The following is an 18,500-nucleotide window of genomic DNA, read 5'->3' on the forward strand; positions in this document are numbered from 1 at the left end:
CGACCTCAACGAAAACAAAATGCATCCGATGGAAATGAGGATTCAGCCACATCACTCAGGGTCAAGGGAGAGGCGGTGGCCCAGAGCAGACTGATCTGTGATGGCCACACGGAAAATGACGGGACCTCATGGGTGAGGTGGAGTCATGAGACGTGAAGAGGCGTGGTTGATGGAGTGAGCGAGCAGGAGCGGCCCGGCATAACAGCAGCCATGTGAGTGCCAGTTGTCTCCTAGAAGTAGGTCTGCTCAAATGAGGGTAAACGTGACAGACTTGAGGGACACTAGCACATTCTGTTGGTGAAATAAAATGATCTAGACTCGATTATACTATTAAAAAAGGCAGGACACCTAGATTGATAAACAAATCCTCAGCAGCAATTACCCACCAATTTTATGAAATGGGTGACTGCTGTTTACTGGTATTCAGTTATATGAATGGCAGGACAAAAGTACTCAGTTATCATGATGAAAATGAGTTCTCTTGAACAAGCATGAACCAGCATACATACTTACGTTGCTACGCTAACTAGTCTGGCAAACTGAGAGGCTATATCTCAGCCAGAGCAGTGGGATCAGGTCACAGATGTGTAGGGCTTAAGAATCACAATCCCACATTGCTATGCATGCCTGTGGCCTGGGCTTTATTTGTTTTTCAAATGGCCAGGTCACTCAGAGCGTTCAGACTCAAGCAATGAAGACAGGTTCTGTCAGAATGGCTGGATGGCTCCAGAGCAGGCCTTTCGCGTCGTCTTCATGATATGCCAACCTAGATTGCAAACGAATGAGCCTCATTTGTTAAAACTATGCCTCCCCATCCTGATCTGCTGCAGCTCCCGCCTCCGTGTAGCTGGAGGGTTGGGAATATCCGGGGGCTCCTTCATATGTCTTTACTGAATGTTCTCTGGTGGCTTATCTGTTCAGGCTATTTAGCCTAATTATCCGTCCGTACAGTGTACAGCGCTTGGTCCAGAACAGTCGATGCAGACACTTGGTGGCAAAGGCATCTTAAACAGAAGAATCGGCCAGCCATTGATCTCTTTACGGAGATGCAGTGTCCCCCCAAGAGCTTCCAGAGAGGTGCCATTCATGTCACCGTTGACCAACAAAGTGGCGATTGGGCTGGGGTGAGAGGGGTTGTTTGGAGTGGTTGGCATTTCCAGCTTTATTCACGGAAGCATGAGCCACAGGGAACCCCCCCGGTGAGCTTTGATGATGGGTGTGTTTGAGCTCCAAGCCATACTTCTCAATCTGCCACATTAATAACATATCCCTGTCTTCACCAGTCCAACTCTCCTTTCCTCAAGGAAACTAATTATGGTACGTGTCAAATACCATGTCATGGGGCTATGAAATTGTCAGAGCATGGATATTAATCAACAATTGGGTCAATTGACAGTTACTCGTCATGATTAAAAGCCATTGTGTGAAGCACATTGTCTGCACAAGTCATGGTCATCCAACATACATCGTGATCTCGTGATCCAACTGAATGGCCGAGATGCTGCTTGGCAAGCACTTGCGAGAGTCCCATATCACGACTGGACCGGTGTCTTGAGCACCTTGAGACATCCTTGTGAGTGGATTGCTCATGGATTAGACTGGAACTGAGCAAGGCATGAAGCAGGACGAGTAAGAGTGAGTAATGATGCCTCGGGTTCGACAGAGCGACCCATGGGGGTACCCAATTTGCACGAGGCTCTCGTTTCTCGGCACAGATGGCCCTGAAGCTCTGGCACATGGCAAATGAGTCTTCCATGTCCCTCTGGGGGCCCTCGCACGCTCCCCTCTGCCTTCCTTGTAACACGGAGCAAGCACTTGGCTCAGGTACGGGAAAGTTACTATGCAGAAACTAATAATAAATCACAGGTAATAAAAAAAAAAATGTGACTCACCCCAGCTGTTTGGAGTTGCCCAATCTCTGACAGGCAGTCTGGAGCCTGTGAATCCTCTGATTCTCCTCTTGCTGGTGAAAGCTGGAAAGCATCAGCCAGGGGTGTTTCTAGCTATTGAAAAGATCAGGGAGCTGTTTTTGAAGGAAGATTGGCATCGGGGCTAAAATACTCGGGGCTATAGCCCCGAGTGATTGGACCTAACAACGCCCATGGCATCAGCGTTGTCCCTCATCTCACTGGGTTTTCAGGATGGGTTGAACGGTTGGATATCCATCGCTGAACAGCCAGCATATTGTGATATACTGCCTGTTGCTCTGGGGGATTATCAAACGACTAGGGCACAGCCTCACTGGTGATGCTCTGGTCCCGTTGAGTATCAGCAAGGGGCTTCCAAGGGTGCCCAAGTGGATCAGTGACTTAGTTGGCTTCCCTACCTGCAGGACGAATCCTATCACCTGGGTCGTAGCTTGGATGCATTGTATCATTAGCACACTGTGTCTGGGAGCCCCTGGTGCTGAAGTAACTAGAGGATACACCTGTTTGCTCTCTGTGTTTCCTGTCAGACATGAATGTTATTAGTTCTGTTTTGCTTTGGAAGGCGTAGCGGCCCATGGCGTAGAGGCCTATAGACACATCTCTTCCCTTTAAGCTTTAATTCGACATGTGGCTCAGCAGGCTAAGCATCTGTGCCTGTGCTCGGAAGGTTGCCATTTTCAGCCCAGTCGTGGTAGAATAGTCCTGTCTATAGGCCGGGTTTTCTCTCATACGGTATATGTATGTGTGTCATGAAGAGCACGATGGGGTAGCCGAAAATAGAAGTTCCCCACGAAGGATCGATAAAGTATCGCTATTATTATCATTATGCAGTGGAGTTCCACCAGGCTTCCGCTAGCACGCTCTTCCATGGAACTGGAATCACATGTTGCTGCAGTGTAGTGAAGCACTCCTCTTCAGGATATGACCAGTGCTTCAGGGGCCCTTGAAATCGTTCACAGTGAAGCTACCTGCTGTAACTAAGAATCCAGTGGTCATTGGTTTGCTCCCTCACATGATAGAGATGCTTTGCGCACACTGTAAATCTTTATGATGGGTCCTCCAGGAAATATCACAGGTCGGTATAACCAGCTTATCCCAGGAAATAATATCAGCCAGGAAAGCACTTCTTTGCTTAAAAAAAACAACAACAAGAAAAATATAGCCTTTGTTGTTGAAGTATTGTAATGACTGAAGTACAGACAGTAACTTCATTTTCATGAGCAGAAGTCGTGTTTGGGGGAGAGGTAATTTGCATGTCAGAATGTAAGTTTAATAAGGACTTTAAATGAGGTTACTTGATATTGGACAAGTCTACAAATCCGGTTTCCTAGCAATCTAATATGAAAACCATGCAGACTTAAAATAGCTAACAGAGAGCCAATCATAATGCTTTATTTTGAGAATGTAATTTTCTCATGCCTTGCCAGTAATTAACCTCAGCACAAAAAGGTATTGGAACACTACAGACACAATTCCAGCTATAGTTTGTTAAAGGAGTGTCTACGAGATAGGATGGGGGGGGAAATGGCCAGATTCAACTTTATCTGTACCTTCTAGCCCCCTTGTTGCTTTTTCTGCTCTTTATTTAAAACGGCTGTTTTTTCACTTCTGTTGAATTGACTTCTGAGCTCAATTGCCCATTTCCATTCTTTTGAGATGTGAGGATCACTTGCAGACATGGTAGGCAGACACCTGGTGCAGTTCTGACTGTGCGTGCCTGAACACACTTGTTTTCCCGAATGGCTTCATGAACAGGGCTCGGATCAAGCCAATTTTACTATTTTTTCCCTACAGAAAGGGGCTGAGACAAGCACTATTTAAATATCAACAGTGAACCAGGTATTTCTATAAAAAAAAACTGTTCACATCAGTTATACACAAAGAAACAAATTTCTGGACATACATTAATAATTCGGTAAAGGACAACAAAGTGATATCTTCTGTGTTTCTGCTGCCGATGTCACTTCCTGCTTCTGCGACATCATCTAGAGTCTACCTGATTTTTCAGGGCAGTGGGTGGACCCTGGGCTTCCCAGACTCATTATCATTCACCAGAAGGCTGCTTATACACCTGGTTTTGGGGTTTCAGGCAGCATAGTACATCTCAGTACCTTTTTGGACCTGTCTGAAATTCAGCACTATCCCCCAGTGGCCAAAAAACTTGTAACAGCTGAACCAACACGCAGATTATGACATTAGAGCCTGCAGGCTAGCTGGAATTTGCTTAAGGTTTTGTTTATATATAGTATTATATATGTACATGCTTCATGTCTGTGCTTGATAGTCTCACAGATATATTCCAGGGTCTAGGTGACTGAAGCAAACCTTTATTATTATTTTTAAACACAGAGTAACAGGTGTGTTAGCAAAAGGCCATGAAATGGAACAACATAATACATGCTGTGCCTCATGGCTGCCTCTGAATGGGGAGTCCTGGGGCCCCGCGGGGCTGTATATGGGTCAGTGTGAATGGAGGGTCCACTGTAGCTATCTACTCCAGCTACACTGTGGATCTTTTTTCACCGGCGAGGCCCCAGATAGGGGGGAAGTTCTGGCTGAGCAGTGGAGGGAGCAGGAAGTTAGCGGCAGTGTGAGGCCAGTCGAGGGGCAACAGCGTTATCTCTCCCTACGCCGTGGTCTGCTGTCAGGATGGGGCTGAGATACTGTCCTCGTCCCTCAGGTGACCCCACCCCCATGGGATTTTTTACGGATGGTTTCACGATATCATGGGGGGGGGGGGTTGCGATTGACACCCAAACATCTTGCGGGGCGCGTGCAGAGCTCATGGACGGTGATGGATGTAGCTTGTGGGTTTGTGCCTCGAGTAGCAATGAGTTACATACTCATCAAAGTACTCGTCATTAATTACCTCTGATCTGCATCCAGCACTTATAAAGCAGAAACAAACAGAGAATTAATTGTTGTGTTAATGGGGATTCTGCAGTAGTCTGTTGCCATAGATGCATATAGATTAATGGAAGTTCAGCGTGTTCCTAATGACGGCTGACTTGCCTGTGTATGTGTGTGGGGGGAGGGCTGTCTGTGTGTGTGTGGGGCAGCGTTGCCATCTTTTCCTGACACCGTCTGTAAACGCCAGCCAGCTGGCTGCACGTGAGGCTGCAGTAGGTGGTGTTTATCCAGGGGACCGTCTGCTGCCTAACACTCTTACCCCTCTCCCCACACACACGCACAAGCACGCACCTGCACGCTCGAAAAAGTGTGCATATACACACATGCACATGCGGTTTCACTAGGCTTTCTCAGTACTCTGCAAGGAGCACCACCCTGGCTCCATCTCCCTCCCCGCCCCCCAACCCTACTGGCAAGAAAAAGGAGGAAGTGAGACAATCACTGAAAAAGCGCAAGAAATCGACATGCCTCCATTCTGCGGTCAGCTGGTATCTAGATCACCGAGGGTTTCATTCTGACATGCATAAGAGAGCATCAGCAGGTAATCACAAATTACCAGCCAGACATGGCACACGGCGCGTACCCTCAAAACACAAATTACCGGCCAAACACAAAATGACAAGTTAACTGTAAATCACAAGACTACCAACCAAACACGACACACGCCACTCCCCACGAAAACACAAATTACCAACCAAACACAACAAATTACGAGCCAAATATGACAAAGAAAACATGGTACCCTTAAACCACAAAAAAAACCAGCCAGACACGGCACACACATCCAGGATTCTCATCCTGCCCGGGGCAGCACTGACATACGTGAGCCGTGTCATGGGGGATCTGCGGACCGCGTCTTCTGCAGGATGCGTTGAACCTCTGGCATGCCGTCCAACCGCGCCACATGCGGGGGGCCTCAGCTGAGTTTGGAAGAGAACCCAGCCCAGACACACAATTTCCTTCTGCTTAAAGTGGGGTCTAAAGACCACCAGTGTGATGTTCGTGGCATAACGAAAATTCTTCGTTTTCCGGATACTTCCCATTGGCCCTCTTTCACTACCACTGCACAATTCCTGTCAAATTCCTTCCATATATAAAACATTATTCCCTGACTGTGAAGGAGAGGGGGACAGGCCTGCCATCTGTCTCAGGAGAATGAGGCAGATGATTGAGATTATTCATGATAATTAATTGCACAGTATAGATACAATAATGGTTTTAGGTTCATGATTTATATGGTAATCTAGACTGAACCAATATGAGACCTGTGGCAGCGCAAAGGTTTTTATTTTTGGCCCCAGTCGCAAACTTTTCTTTTGTTCCTTTCGTTTGTTTTGAAGTTTTATTTTTCTTGTCTAGTTGTGGTGCTGTGTCAGTTCTGTCCCATCCCTGTCACCCCTGAAAAGGAAGATCCCTTCCCAATAAACATACCCATTGCTGCAAAGCTCCTCATCACTCGGTCCCGTCTTCTGTCGCTCCAGGTGCTCTCATATTGATATCAAAGAATGCTTTCATGTTTTGTCTTTTTTTTTGCATTTCTGAATTAGACTGGTCCAGTTTCATAACAACCAGGGGTTCTGATGCCATAATCCAGTGGTAGAGAAAGAGAAATAAAACTGAAACAAATCTAACGGAAGTGGGGAAAATGATTGACTTACAACTTTGCTAATAGACTTAGATTTTTGCCTGTTTTTTTGCCATGTCAGAACAAAATGGGAAAACATTTGTGTTTGCTGAGGCGTGTGTGTCCGGCATGAGAAGCGAAGCCGTCTGTGTGGGAGCCCTGTGAGAAACAGAAGCACTGTTGGTATCACGCTGAGATCCACGAATGGAGCCTTTAAAAGACTGAACCACCGCTGGTACCACACTGAGGTAACAGAACCATCTCTGGCACCACTCTCAGGTCCACAAACCGAGCCTTATGAGAAACAGAAACATTTCTGTTACCACACTGAGGTAACAGAACCATCGCTGGCACCACACTGAGGTCCACAAACAGAGCCCTCTGAGAAACAGAACCATAGTTGGTACCACATTGATATAACAGAACCATCACTGGCACCACACTGAGGTCCACAGACAGAGCCTTATGGGAAACAGAACCATTACTGGTACCACACTGAGATCCAGAAATGGAGCCCTGTGAGAAACAGAACCATCGTTGGTACCACATTCAGGTAACAGAACCATCGCTGGCACCACACCTGAGGTCTATAAACGGAGCCCTATGAGAAACAGAACCATCACTGGCACCACACTGAGGTAACAGAACCATCACTGGCACCACACTTTGGTCCACAAAAGAAAGACAGAACCATTCTGCTTGGTGCCTCTGTTTTTTAGCCTTTTCTTAAATGGAAGATTAAGTTTAGATCTGAGCTTAAAAGATTATGCCCTGTCTTGTGTGTCTGGAGTCTCTCCCTTGATATTCACCCCCCAACACACACTGTGCATTGCCCCTATTCTCTCTCTATGTACGTATGCTTTACTTCGAAAAGGTGAGCAAATTTACGGCCTACTCTCAGTATTCTGGGGGCATCTGCACATTTGTTCTGCTTGAACTTTTCACCAACGCTCCAGCTGGAAATGTCTTGTTGTGGGTGGGGGGGGGGGGGCATCTTTGATGTTATAGAGTGCATGGTCATGTCACCTCCTGGGCTGCATGCTGGTTCGCACACACGTTATGTTCAGTTGTGGCATGTGACAAGTCAGGGACAGCGGAGATAATCTCAGTCTCCCCTCCCATCACTCAGCGTGACTCCTTACCCTACAAATTATTTAGGAAATTGGTAATGATTTCCTATGCTGGTAGGTAGTAATAAAAACAAGCTTACTTCACAGAATGGTAATTAATCGCCGTACACTTACCAAGAGCAATAAAAAAGCTATTAGGTAAATACCCCTGTCATTAACCTAGCTTTGCTAATATGGGGGTTCAGCAAGACTTGATAAACAAAAGCAGCAGAGGCCACCGATGGAGATGCCCGTCCTAAATCGCTGTCGTTAATTACATCACTGGAGACCGCCAGGCTGAGCGGTGCTGAGCTGAATGGTGGCTCCTGACTTCACTGGGCTCCGCCGGCGCAGGTTCTGGGCGCGGGTTCCTCGCGTGGAAGTTACTCGCTTAATGCTCCCTCGTGGCTCACATGTCATCCATCCAGCTGGGGTCCGACATCGTTATTAGATCTCGGACTCCATTTAAATGTCGGAGTTGGCTGGCGAATCTAATTTTGACGTGAAAGGACAGCATGCATCCTCCCCCATCCCCTGCTTGCTTCAACAATGGCCGTCCACTGCGAGACCGTTTACTGTAAGTCGCTGCCACTCGACCACCGATAATTCCCCATTGCTTCAAAGGGGACAGTGACCCGCCAAAGCTGAGTCCTAATATGGGAATCAAAAAAACAGGTAAGGGAAATCGAAAAACTATAAATGTGCTTGTCATCAAGTAATGAAATTGTTCTTGTAAGGAGAGGGGTTCAGGTTTGGGGCGGGATCGCAGAAGCATTCGCACCTTACGGCGGTCCTTCCCCTACGAGGAGCTGAGACTCGGAAAGCGATATTAACCCTAGATAAGCAAGTCTGTCTCTAGCAGAGATGTGAACGGCAGATAACTCCACGCTCACGGAAACTCTTCTGAAGGAAAATTCTGGGTGCAAAACCACGATAAGGTCTGCCAGTCAGACGCGACCTTTTGGAGAACCGCTGAACCCGTCGAATATGGCAACAGCATGACAGATATTCCAACAGATAGGATGTGTCTTTCTTCCAAAAATAACTGGGAATCAGACTCAAATGCATTCTCATAAGTCTTGTTTTTTTCCATAGTGTCAGCCATAATGTTATTATTTCCATATACGCAACGCTGCAATTCACAAGCGCCTCTCAGGATAAAAATATATTATTTTCCTTTCTTGCTGAATGCATTGGTTCCTCCGCTTCAGTGAGTGTGCTTGGCCAACACCATCCAAAATCTCTTAAATATCTAGATGAAACATACATTCAACCACAGAAGAATCTTTAGAAATAAACAGTGAAAACACACACAAATAACTATTGGGTAGCAGATTGGTCCTGATTGGTCTGTAATATGGGAGGGGCTGAGGCAGAAGCCCCTCCTCCCTGGCCTTCACCACCACTTTCATCCCCTCCTCTCTGTAGCGTATAGAATACCGGCCTTGCGACCGTGAACTTGATGTGATGAAAAACAACTGGGATATTTCTATGAGCCATTTGCTTTGCTATTATGGTGTCCCTCTCTTCCTCAGCGTGAAGCTCGGACGCCGCTGTGATAGAGAACACAGAGCAAATTACCCATCCTCAATCTCAGGTTATCAGCTGGTGGACACCCCTGAAATACCCCAGCCTGCTCCCCCCCCCCCCCCCATCAGAAAAGTTTCCTCCATCTCCAACAACTGGTCTTTTATAACTTCTTTTTTTTCTTTTTCTTTTTTTTTTTACACGTTCACAGTGGTGAACGTCAGTCGCATGTGCACATCACTAGCATCTCGTTAACATGGGGCTGGCAGCAGTTCCTGTGGGCAATTTTAATGCATCCGCACGTGTCGCATTGGACGAACTGGACGGTGGACACGCTCAAACTGGGGGAGGCACGAGCGGACCGCTGAGGTCAAGGTCCGACACGCTAGGCAGATTCGCCGGCCTGACCCGTGAAACCTGGCAAGACGTCACTGTCAGACTTGAGCCCTTTGCTCCACCCCCAAACCGAGGTCCCTGAATGATGCCGCTTGGCCTGATTCAGGTTTCTGGCTGCCCCCCTCCGCTGCCGCAGAGGAACGAGGCGCGAGAGGCAGCCGCCCGTGACCAGGTTTCCATCCGCCGTATCATTTTTCCTGATGTACTGACGATTTGCCAATTACTCCCTAATTACTCCTCATCATCTGGCTGAGCGTGTGGATAGCCGGCGCTGATTAATCCAGTTTACCGAGCTGACAAGAATTCCGATTGTCACGCCGATTTTGGGGTGGGGGTGTCGTCGGGCAGCTGATTGCGGTCCTGTGATGGGGGGGGGGGGGGGAGAGAGAGATCTCAGAGAGAAATGGCTTTGATGTTGTAATCACCCAAAGATGGCGCCTACCCAGTGGCGTTGCCGTGGTGAGTGTTTGGGTGGCCCGGCGCCCGTTCGCCGTGTCAGCCGGCGACAGCGTGTGGGCGGGGCATGTGATTGAGGATGGCTTCATGCATCGCAAGGCATACAATTAGAGGCAAGGCCACGGGAAGAGGCCCAGGAAAATCACTGGCTATCATGCAAATTCTGTGGCAGAAAAGCGACTGTGTGGAACCGAGTAAATCCAGAGACAAAGAGGGGGAGCTTTGATATGCAAACACAGGGACGCGTCAAAACAGTGATGGACACACCCTAATATACCACCTACACCATCAGTGCTATAAAGGAGCCGTGGCAAGACTGGCGATGCGATAAACGCATCACCGGAAATATATAGTGCAGAGCGAGGTGTCACATCTTCCTATATTTAAAAAAATGGATGATGCAGGACACCCGGAGTATGAAGGGAAAGCATAAAACAGTCTGGGATGTAGTGGACCGCGCGTGTTCAGATGAGCCGCCCCGCGGCAGCCAAGCCGACCCGCTCCATCCCGAGCCGTTGAAGGGCCCATATTCTTCTCTTCCTCTCTCTCTCCTCCTTTCTCTCGCTCCGGTTGTCACCCGGGATGGGCGGATGGTTTGCCGGCGGAACGGCCCAGTACAACGTGGGTGATGACTGTGCCGTGTGCTCCCAGCTGTTCCTGTTCCTGCCTTGACGGCTACCCACAGCGGCTGGACGACTGATGATGAAAAGCACTGTCTGTGGAGGAGATATGTGGAGGGTGGAGGGGGGATGGCGTGAGGGTGTCTGTGGGCTGTGGTTCAGCACATGTCCATGTGGACCAAAGGAGAAAAAAGCAGCATTTCTCTCGCGCCCTGTGACAATTAGCCAGCCTCCACAACGGCGACGTTTCGCAGTAGTGGATCCAAACTTCAGGACTGTAATAGTGTCCATATAGGGCAGAACCCTCTGGGATATACACCACACTCCTAACCCGAATTGTCACCCGGGGAGCTCAGCTGCAGCCACAGACAAACTGCGTCACGTCCAATAAAAGGCGGTTCCGCTAAAATCGAACAGAACCCTTTTTATTTACCATGTCCGTCTCCACCTGCAGTTAGGATTAAAGTACCAGGTCCCACTTTTTGTGCAGTTTCAGTACTTGTTTTCGGCTTTTTCATTTCTCCTAGGGAGACAGGCCCACTTCAGGGTTTTTCATAGGTTGTGAATGATCAACCTCTCTTCTCCATGTTCCTGAGCTTCAGCTTACGGTTGTAGTGTCCTGACAGAGGACCAGGCCTGGAGCCTGTCTCACAGAGAGGGAATTCTTGCTTATTGTTGGATTTAAAGTAGTCTGGGCTAGATGCAAGTGAACAGAGATAAAGTCCATTTAAACTGGTGTACCTTCAATCTGACAAGCTATCCAGCTAAACAAGAAGTCCTGCTTTGTAAAACAGAAGATGTGATTGTTGATAACAATAAGTCATGCCCTGATTGTTTCCAGATATTACCACTCCTGGATAAAAGATCCGACTTACTCGTATTATTATTATTATTATTATTATTATTATTATTATTATTATTTTATGCCATGAAGCTGATGGCGACAGACAGCATTAATCTTTCTGTGTCCTGTGTGGGTCTTCCAGCTTCCCAAAGACATGTTCCTTGTCATGACAACCATCAGGACATCCCCTTCCTGTTACCCCTTCCTGTTATCATGGTCTCTACAATCATGCAGCCGCAACTATTTGAGCTGCGCGAAATCCCAGTGACGGGTGGAGGATCCATTACAGGTATTGTGCGTGGTAGTTTTGATGGATACCTGGACCCACTGCTACCTGCATCCCAAGCTGCTCCCTGCGTGTATCACTGAGGAACATATCATGATATCCTTGCCTCCCACTCAGTTTTCAGATCGCTGCCTCAATGGCTGTAAATGGAAAAGGCCTGCGATCAGACAGCTCACAGTATCTGTCCTGCGAGGGGTCATCTCTCTCTTTTTTCGTTGTCAAGATCGCCACAGTACAGTGTCCTCCCAAATGAGCCATAAGTCAAACCGAACAGCTCCCCGTGCCCAGGTCTTGAGACATTTTCAAACAGCGTAAATTAACAGTGGAGCACACAGATCAGAAACTGGGTCACTCAGCTCTTTTCCCTGGTAATTTTTCTGTGGTGTTCCTCATCACGTGAATCATCTGGCCCCTGGTGTGACAGGGCCCGCCGTGGGGCCCATGGTGCTTCCAGCTCAGCCTTCCCGCTCTCTCCAAGCCACCTCCTGTCACAGAAACTAAGCAACATGCTGCACTTTTGGGATCTGCCTCTTCCTCGGTAGTGGCCCGTGCTGCCCCGGGAATCCCACACAGGCGTATCGGCCCCGGGAATCCCACACAGGCGTGTCGGCCCCGGGAATCCCACACAGGCGGTGTCGGCCCCGGGAATCCCACACAGGCGTATCGGCCCCGGGAATCCCACACAGGCGTGTCGGCCCCGGGAATCCCACACAGGCGTGTCGGCCCCGGGAATCCCACACAGGCGTGTCGGCCCCGGGAATCCCACACAGGCGTGTCGGCCCCGGCAATCCCACACAGGCGTGTCGGCCCCGGGAATCCCACACAGGCGTGTCGGCCCCGGGAATCCCACACAGGCGTGTCGGCCCCGGGAATCCCACACAGGCGTGTCGGCCCCGGGAATCCCACACAGGCGTGTCGGCCCCGGGAATCCCACACAGGCGTGTCGGCCCCGGGAATCCCACACAGGCGTGTCGGCCCCGGGAATCCCACACAGGCGTGTCGGCCCCGGGAATCCCACACTGCCGGTGTCGGCCCCGCCAATCCCACACAGGCGTGTTGGCCCCGGGAATCCCACACAGGCGTGTCGGCCCCGGGAATCCGACACAGGCGGTGTCGGCCCCGCCAATCCCACACAGGCGTATCGGCCCCGGGAATCCGACACAGGCGGTGTCGGCCCCGCCAATCCCACACAGGCGTATCGGCCCCGGGAATCCCACACAGGCGGTGTCGGCCCCGCCAATCCCTCACAGGCGTATCGGCCCCGGGAATCCCACACAGGCGGTGTCGGCTCCGCCAATCCCACACAGGCGTGTCGGCCCCGCCAATCCCACACAGGCGTATCGGCCCCGGCAATCCCACACTGCCGGTGTCGGCCCCGGGAATCCCACACAGGCGGTGTCGGCCCCGCCAATCCCACACAGGCGGTGTCGGCCCCGCCAATCCCACACAGGCGTATCGGCCCCGGCAATCCCACACTGCCGGTGTCGGCCCCGGGAATCCCACACAGGCGGTGTCGGCCCCGCCAATCCCACACAGGCGTATCGGCCCCGCCAATCCCACACAGGCGTCGGCCCCGGGAATCCCACACAGGCGTGTCGGCCCCGGCAGTCCCACACAGGCGTGTCGGCCCCCCAATCCCACGCGTTGGGAGTCGGCTCCAGGAATCCCACTCGTTGGGAGTCGGCCCCAGGAATCCCACACGTTGGGAGTGGGCCCCTGGAATCCCACGCGTGGAGCGTCGGCCCTGGGAAACACCACAGCCAGGGACTCCTCCACAGTGTCTTCCCCCAGCCCTGCTTTGTTTTGCTTCGCTCCCTGAAAATGAGCCTTTTTTAATTCGAATTTGTACTCGATATGCATGTTGCTGCCTTTTTACTGTATGCCTGGCACAGACATAGCTGCTCTATAATCCTGCCTTTTCACCAGCACTCATTCACCGTCACACAAATTCTGCTCCTTTTTACTTCTCGAGTATGGCAGTCTACAAAAAGCTTATATTTTCATTTAATTTAACTGTAAAATGGTTCACAGAGATTAGTGCCATTGGGGCAAAATCGATCATGGTCTCAACCAGTATGTTGAAGGTTGGCAAAGAAATTATGTTTCCCGAAAGATGCTTTTTTTGTTTAAAGATGTTTTTTTTTTCCTTGGGAGGAAATAATTTTGACATATCCTTCACTATCATAGCTATCAAAGCAGTCTTCTAATTCAATGTGTTATATTACAGATAGCCATGTTTAAATGGACACAATCCCACTTAGTCAGTGTGCCTGAGATGATAGCAGAAAACCACTTACACCCAGCAGATTGTGAACAGCAGGGGATGCGAGGACACCTTTGTAGGTACCGCTTGAAACCCAGGTCTATGGCCTACTAACGCAACAAAACTGTAGGAATAAATGTGACCAAACTGCAAGGTAAGCTTATCGACACCTAAATAACTGCGTGCCTTCGGGAGTGTGGTAATACATCACCATTCGCGTTATATATATAAAAAAAAAAAACACGCGAATAAAAATGTCATTTTCAATAAAAAATAATTCAATTATGCGCCGGTTTTGTTTCGGTTATCTTAATCTGCCGTGAAGAGGACGATCTGATAAATGATTCAACGTGAGTCACAGGCGTATGCCGGTACAGAAAATGCAGCGGGGGAATCTCGGCACGACAGCTCTAGTCTGGGTTTCCGCTGGTGAAATTGTTTTCAAGAGCTGTCTTCATATGCGATCCGGTGCCACCGCTGCCGCTACACGGCTGCAAGGAGCCGAAGGCCGGCGCCGAATGGGATGGATCGCGTGATCCATCATTCGCCCCGCTTTAATAAGCGGCCGTCCCAACATTGTTCATTTCACAAATTCGCTCCTTTTCTTAAAGGTCTCTGTGCGATTAAACATTTAATTAGCATTCCGTGGTTTTCTGATTTTCGGAAAGAATGGTCAGATGAACTTAAACCGTACCAGAAAAGTAACGTAGTCTATAACCCAACTGACATTACAAAAATCGTATAGGATGTCAAAAAGAGCCTGTTATCAAAGGTCTCCTCCCATTCTCTTTACGCAACCAGGAGAGGTAATTCGTGATAAATGGAGGTGGAACAAACTTTTTATGCATCTCCATTGGAGCGTACAACAAAAGGACCTGTGCGTGTTACTGACAGATGGCACGTCTTGGAGGATAACAGCAATACTCTTCGCATCGGGAGAGCTATTTTAATGTACACAGATTTGCTGTATGCTACATTTAGTAACGTCAACATCCAGTCTAGTACAACATCATTTAAGAGGCGTTCGCACTTTCTAGAAACGGTAACAGACATCCAACGGATGTTTGTTAGATGGCGACGGAGTGTTTTCAGTAACCACGCAGACGTATTGTTGTTCTTTGCCGTAGTTACGTTTAGTACACACGGCGTGTTGACACTATACACTGTGCCACTTGCCGGTAGACTGTAATGGGCTGGGGATAAAATGATCTTCATTAACCTAACACCATCGATTCATTTCACTTCCCCGCAAAACGACCTGACGTATATATTATATCTTTTTTTAACGCGTCAGACCTCTTCGGGGATTAAATGTAAATGGAATTATGGAGAGACATATGAAAATAGATAGATACAAATGTAGTCTGTAATTTGGATTGGGGCACGACCTCAAATGGGAAAACGTGACAAATTTGAAATCTGGTGTTAGACCAGTCAAGTTCATAATATGCATTAATAAATCGCCAAGTAAATCGCAGTGCATCGAGAGGCGAAGCAGCAGCACACTTCCTTAAACATCATCCGCAGCACTTTCTGTGGATTAGCACATTACGTGCGTAACGCGAACGCGTGAATATCGTATAAACAGCGCTGCCCGACGCGGTACCATTGGAGGTATTTCAGTACTCCGATCCGGCAGTTTCAGGAAACCTGTCTGCAAAAGAGAGAACAATATTCGTGCATTTGCGAATAGACGCACACCATTCCGACTTATTTACCTTGAACAGTTGCCATAAAGACACGTGTTTATGATGGTCAAAATGTTGCATCGACACTTGTTTCTGTTTTTCAGTTTAAAAAAAGGTTTTCTGCGTAACCAGTCGAGCAAGTGTTTAGTTAATATAATACAAGCTAATAATTCACATTCCCAGAAAAAAAACGAGGTTAGCAAGATGTTCACTGTGACTTAACAGTATTCGCATAGTAACCGACTAAAATAACCTCCGTCTCCGCCTATGTTTAGCGCATACATTTTCAAGCGCTGTCCTGTCTTCATATTGAAATCCGCCTACATACAGTATGTTATTTGCAAAATAAAATATAGGCTACACTATGAATATTTAAATTCACTGTTGCGGCTTTCGGTCATGCAGAATTGGATTTTCGGCTGGATTCCTCTCAGCACACTGGCGGCGCCTGTAAACCGCCTTTGAAATGTATTTAATATCAAAGGTGCTAAAATTGTGGAAAAATGTTGGACCGAAGATTTACTAGGCACTCGGCAGACCCCGCCTGTTGGTTCGCACGTCATTGATGAGTACTAGGGAGGGGGGAGCTTCACAGAGTTACTCCCCTGCCTACTTTTAATAGCTTTGTCATGTGACGGCGAGCGGTTGTAAGACAGGTGCCTCTAGTTCATTCCCAGTAAGGGGGGCAGTTCCCTGAGTGAGCGCAAGTGGCGGAGCGGGTGGATTTCCTCTCGGCCGATTTTGACTCTCCGAGCGCCATTCAGTGTCTGGATGGCGTGGGACAGGTGTAATCAGGACTCCGTGTGGACGGAACTGGAGGTGAGCAGCGCACCCCGGCTCTCAACTGTTGGTCGCCAGTCAATTTAGCGAAGATGGACCACGGAGTGTGCAGCGCTAGTGTCGCCGATGCCTCGCATGATCTGTGCATTTTATCCCGCAGTGCCGAAGACACGATGAGGAAATAAATATAATACAAAGCGTAGGAATATAAGCAGCGGAGGGAAAGTAAAACGGCTTTTTTCTTTTTCCCTTTTTGTTGTTGTCACTTTGCAAATGCGCTGTTTCCTCACCTTATGATTGCTGTAGCGGTATACAGTGCAGCGTTGCGCCGGAGCTCGCTTGTGGCTGACTCCGTGTGCTGCTTATGGTGCCTCGCAATTGGAAAGTATGTTTACATGCCTACGGGAGTCTTTCCATCTGCGGTTTGTATCCTCCGTGCGAATAGCGTGACACGAAAGCGATCGCGAAGTCTTTCCAGTGACACTTGGTGCGGCGGAGTGCCAAAAAATATTTTTAAGTCGGGATCTGTACAGTGCAACTTTTTATCTCGGTCGGCAGCGATCTTACAAATGGCCACTTATTCATTAAAAAAACAGAAGAAACGCATGTTTTATTATTCTGGACGGCGCTGTAGGACATCATCTACAAGGGACTGAAAAAGTCAAATAGTGTCATTTAAATATAAAGCGTGCCCCGGTGGCATTAAAAATCTCCCTACTTTGGTAATGTGGTAAGGAAACGACAAGGTTTACTATTCGTTTTCGACATACCGAGAGAGGTATTCTCCTGAAATAAAGCTGTTTGCAGGTTGTATGGCATCGCGAAATAAGGGTAAAAATACTTCAGATGGTCTTAATGCTGCGGTATTCAGTGTCCTACCATCCCAAACACACATTACGGCGCATCATCTGTAGCCTAAAATCTTGGGCATGGGTGTTATTAATGTTACAGTGTGCGTATGACCAGTGCCGTATTTGGCATGTGGTCAGTGGGATAAGTTGGCTTGTTATTTGCATGATGTTCATTAATTATCGCCTTCTAAGCGGAGATATACGGAATAACATTATCGAGACCGACGCCTGCACTGTCGTAACTGTGCTTTTCATAACAGTCGTTCCTTTTTTGGACAGTAATTATAGTGTTTCGTTTCGTGCAACATTATTTTGTGTTTTGCGGACAGAATCCATTTCCCCCCCAAAACGTGGGATGTGACGCTTCCGTCATCGAACGTTTGCATCAAAAAGGCTTTGTATATGTTCTTGCCTTTTTTTGCGATAGAAGATCAGTGCTTTAATTGCCTTCAAGTCAATAAGTCTGCCTTGACGAAAGCAACCCCCCCAGTGGCGGAATCAGCTCTGCTGACGTCTGGTGGTGTTGCTGAAATGGCCACTGGTCCAGCAGCAGGCATTGTACTGGTTGAAGTGTAAATCACGCAGTCTAATTATTAAAGGCTGCCACAGTGAGGACTGTCTGGCAGCTCCGCGGTGCTCGTCATCTGGCCGCAGCCCCGCTGCTATAGGCGACCTCTGTGCGAGTTGCGTTGGAGCTAAGCGAGTACATCCCCACCTCCTCCCCGCCGCTCCATTAGTGTCCTTAGAAGAGGCCAATCAGAAGACTGAATGGAAATTTTCCTTTTCAGGAATTTTTCCTGTATACATAATATAAAATCTTTTTTTAAGTGCCCGATTTTTTTTTTTATTATTATTATTCCTCAATGAAGTGATGTCTTCTTGTTTGTTTGGTGGGCTTGTGGGCCGCAATTAATCAGCATCTAATCACAGCCTAGGGGCAGACCGTGGCTCGGGTGGTGAATGCGCACTCCGGCATCGGTGATTACGGCACACACATAGCGGCTGTGCTGCGGGACGCCTTCTGTGTCCCCGTGTATTAGCTAGCCTGCCGTTCTGCATGCCTCCTACATGTAGCTACTGCCCCCAGCTGAACTTTCACCCCATTTGTGCCGGTTGATGTGCCAAGCCTTCCCCCTGGAAGACATTTGGCCGGGCAAATAGTGGCGAGGCATTCCGCGTTCGAAATAAACCCCCTTGAAGGCGAGCAGTGCCAGCCAC

At 48.5% G+C, this 18,500-nt stretch overlaps 1 protein-coding gene across 5 annotated transcripts in view; it reads left to right on the forward strand.

The window, feature by feature from the left end:
- Positions 1–16,267: 16,267 nt before the first annotated feature.
- ppargc1a (peroxisome proliferator-activated receptor gamma, coactivator 1 alpha) overlaps positions 16,268–18,500 on the forward strand; it is a 35,261-nt gene continuing 33,028 nt past the window's right edge. For 3 of the 5 annotated variants that reach the window (XM_048971017.1, XM_048971019.1, XM_048971018.1), the window contains exon 1: positions 16,268–16,470. In XM_048971017.1, the coding sequence (XP_048826974.1) occupies positions 16,423–16,470 (48 nt within the window). In that variant the 5' untranslated portion in view covers positions 16,268–16,422. The remainder of the gene's footprint in view (positions 16,471–18,500) is intronic. The other 2 variants (XM_048971020.1, XM_048971021.1) reach the window with 1 other exon arrangement.

Source organism: Brienomyrus brachyistius, chromosome 12 (genome assembly GCF_023856365.1).
Source record: "Brienomyrus brachyistius isolate T26 chromosome 12, BBRACH_0.4, whole genome shotgun sequence".
NCBI classification, from domain to species: Eukaryota; Metazoa; Chordata; class Actinopteri; order Osteoglossiformes; family Mormyridae; genus Brienomyrus; species Brienomyrus brachyistius.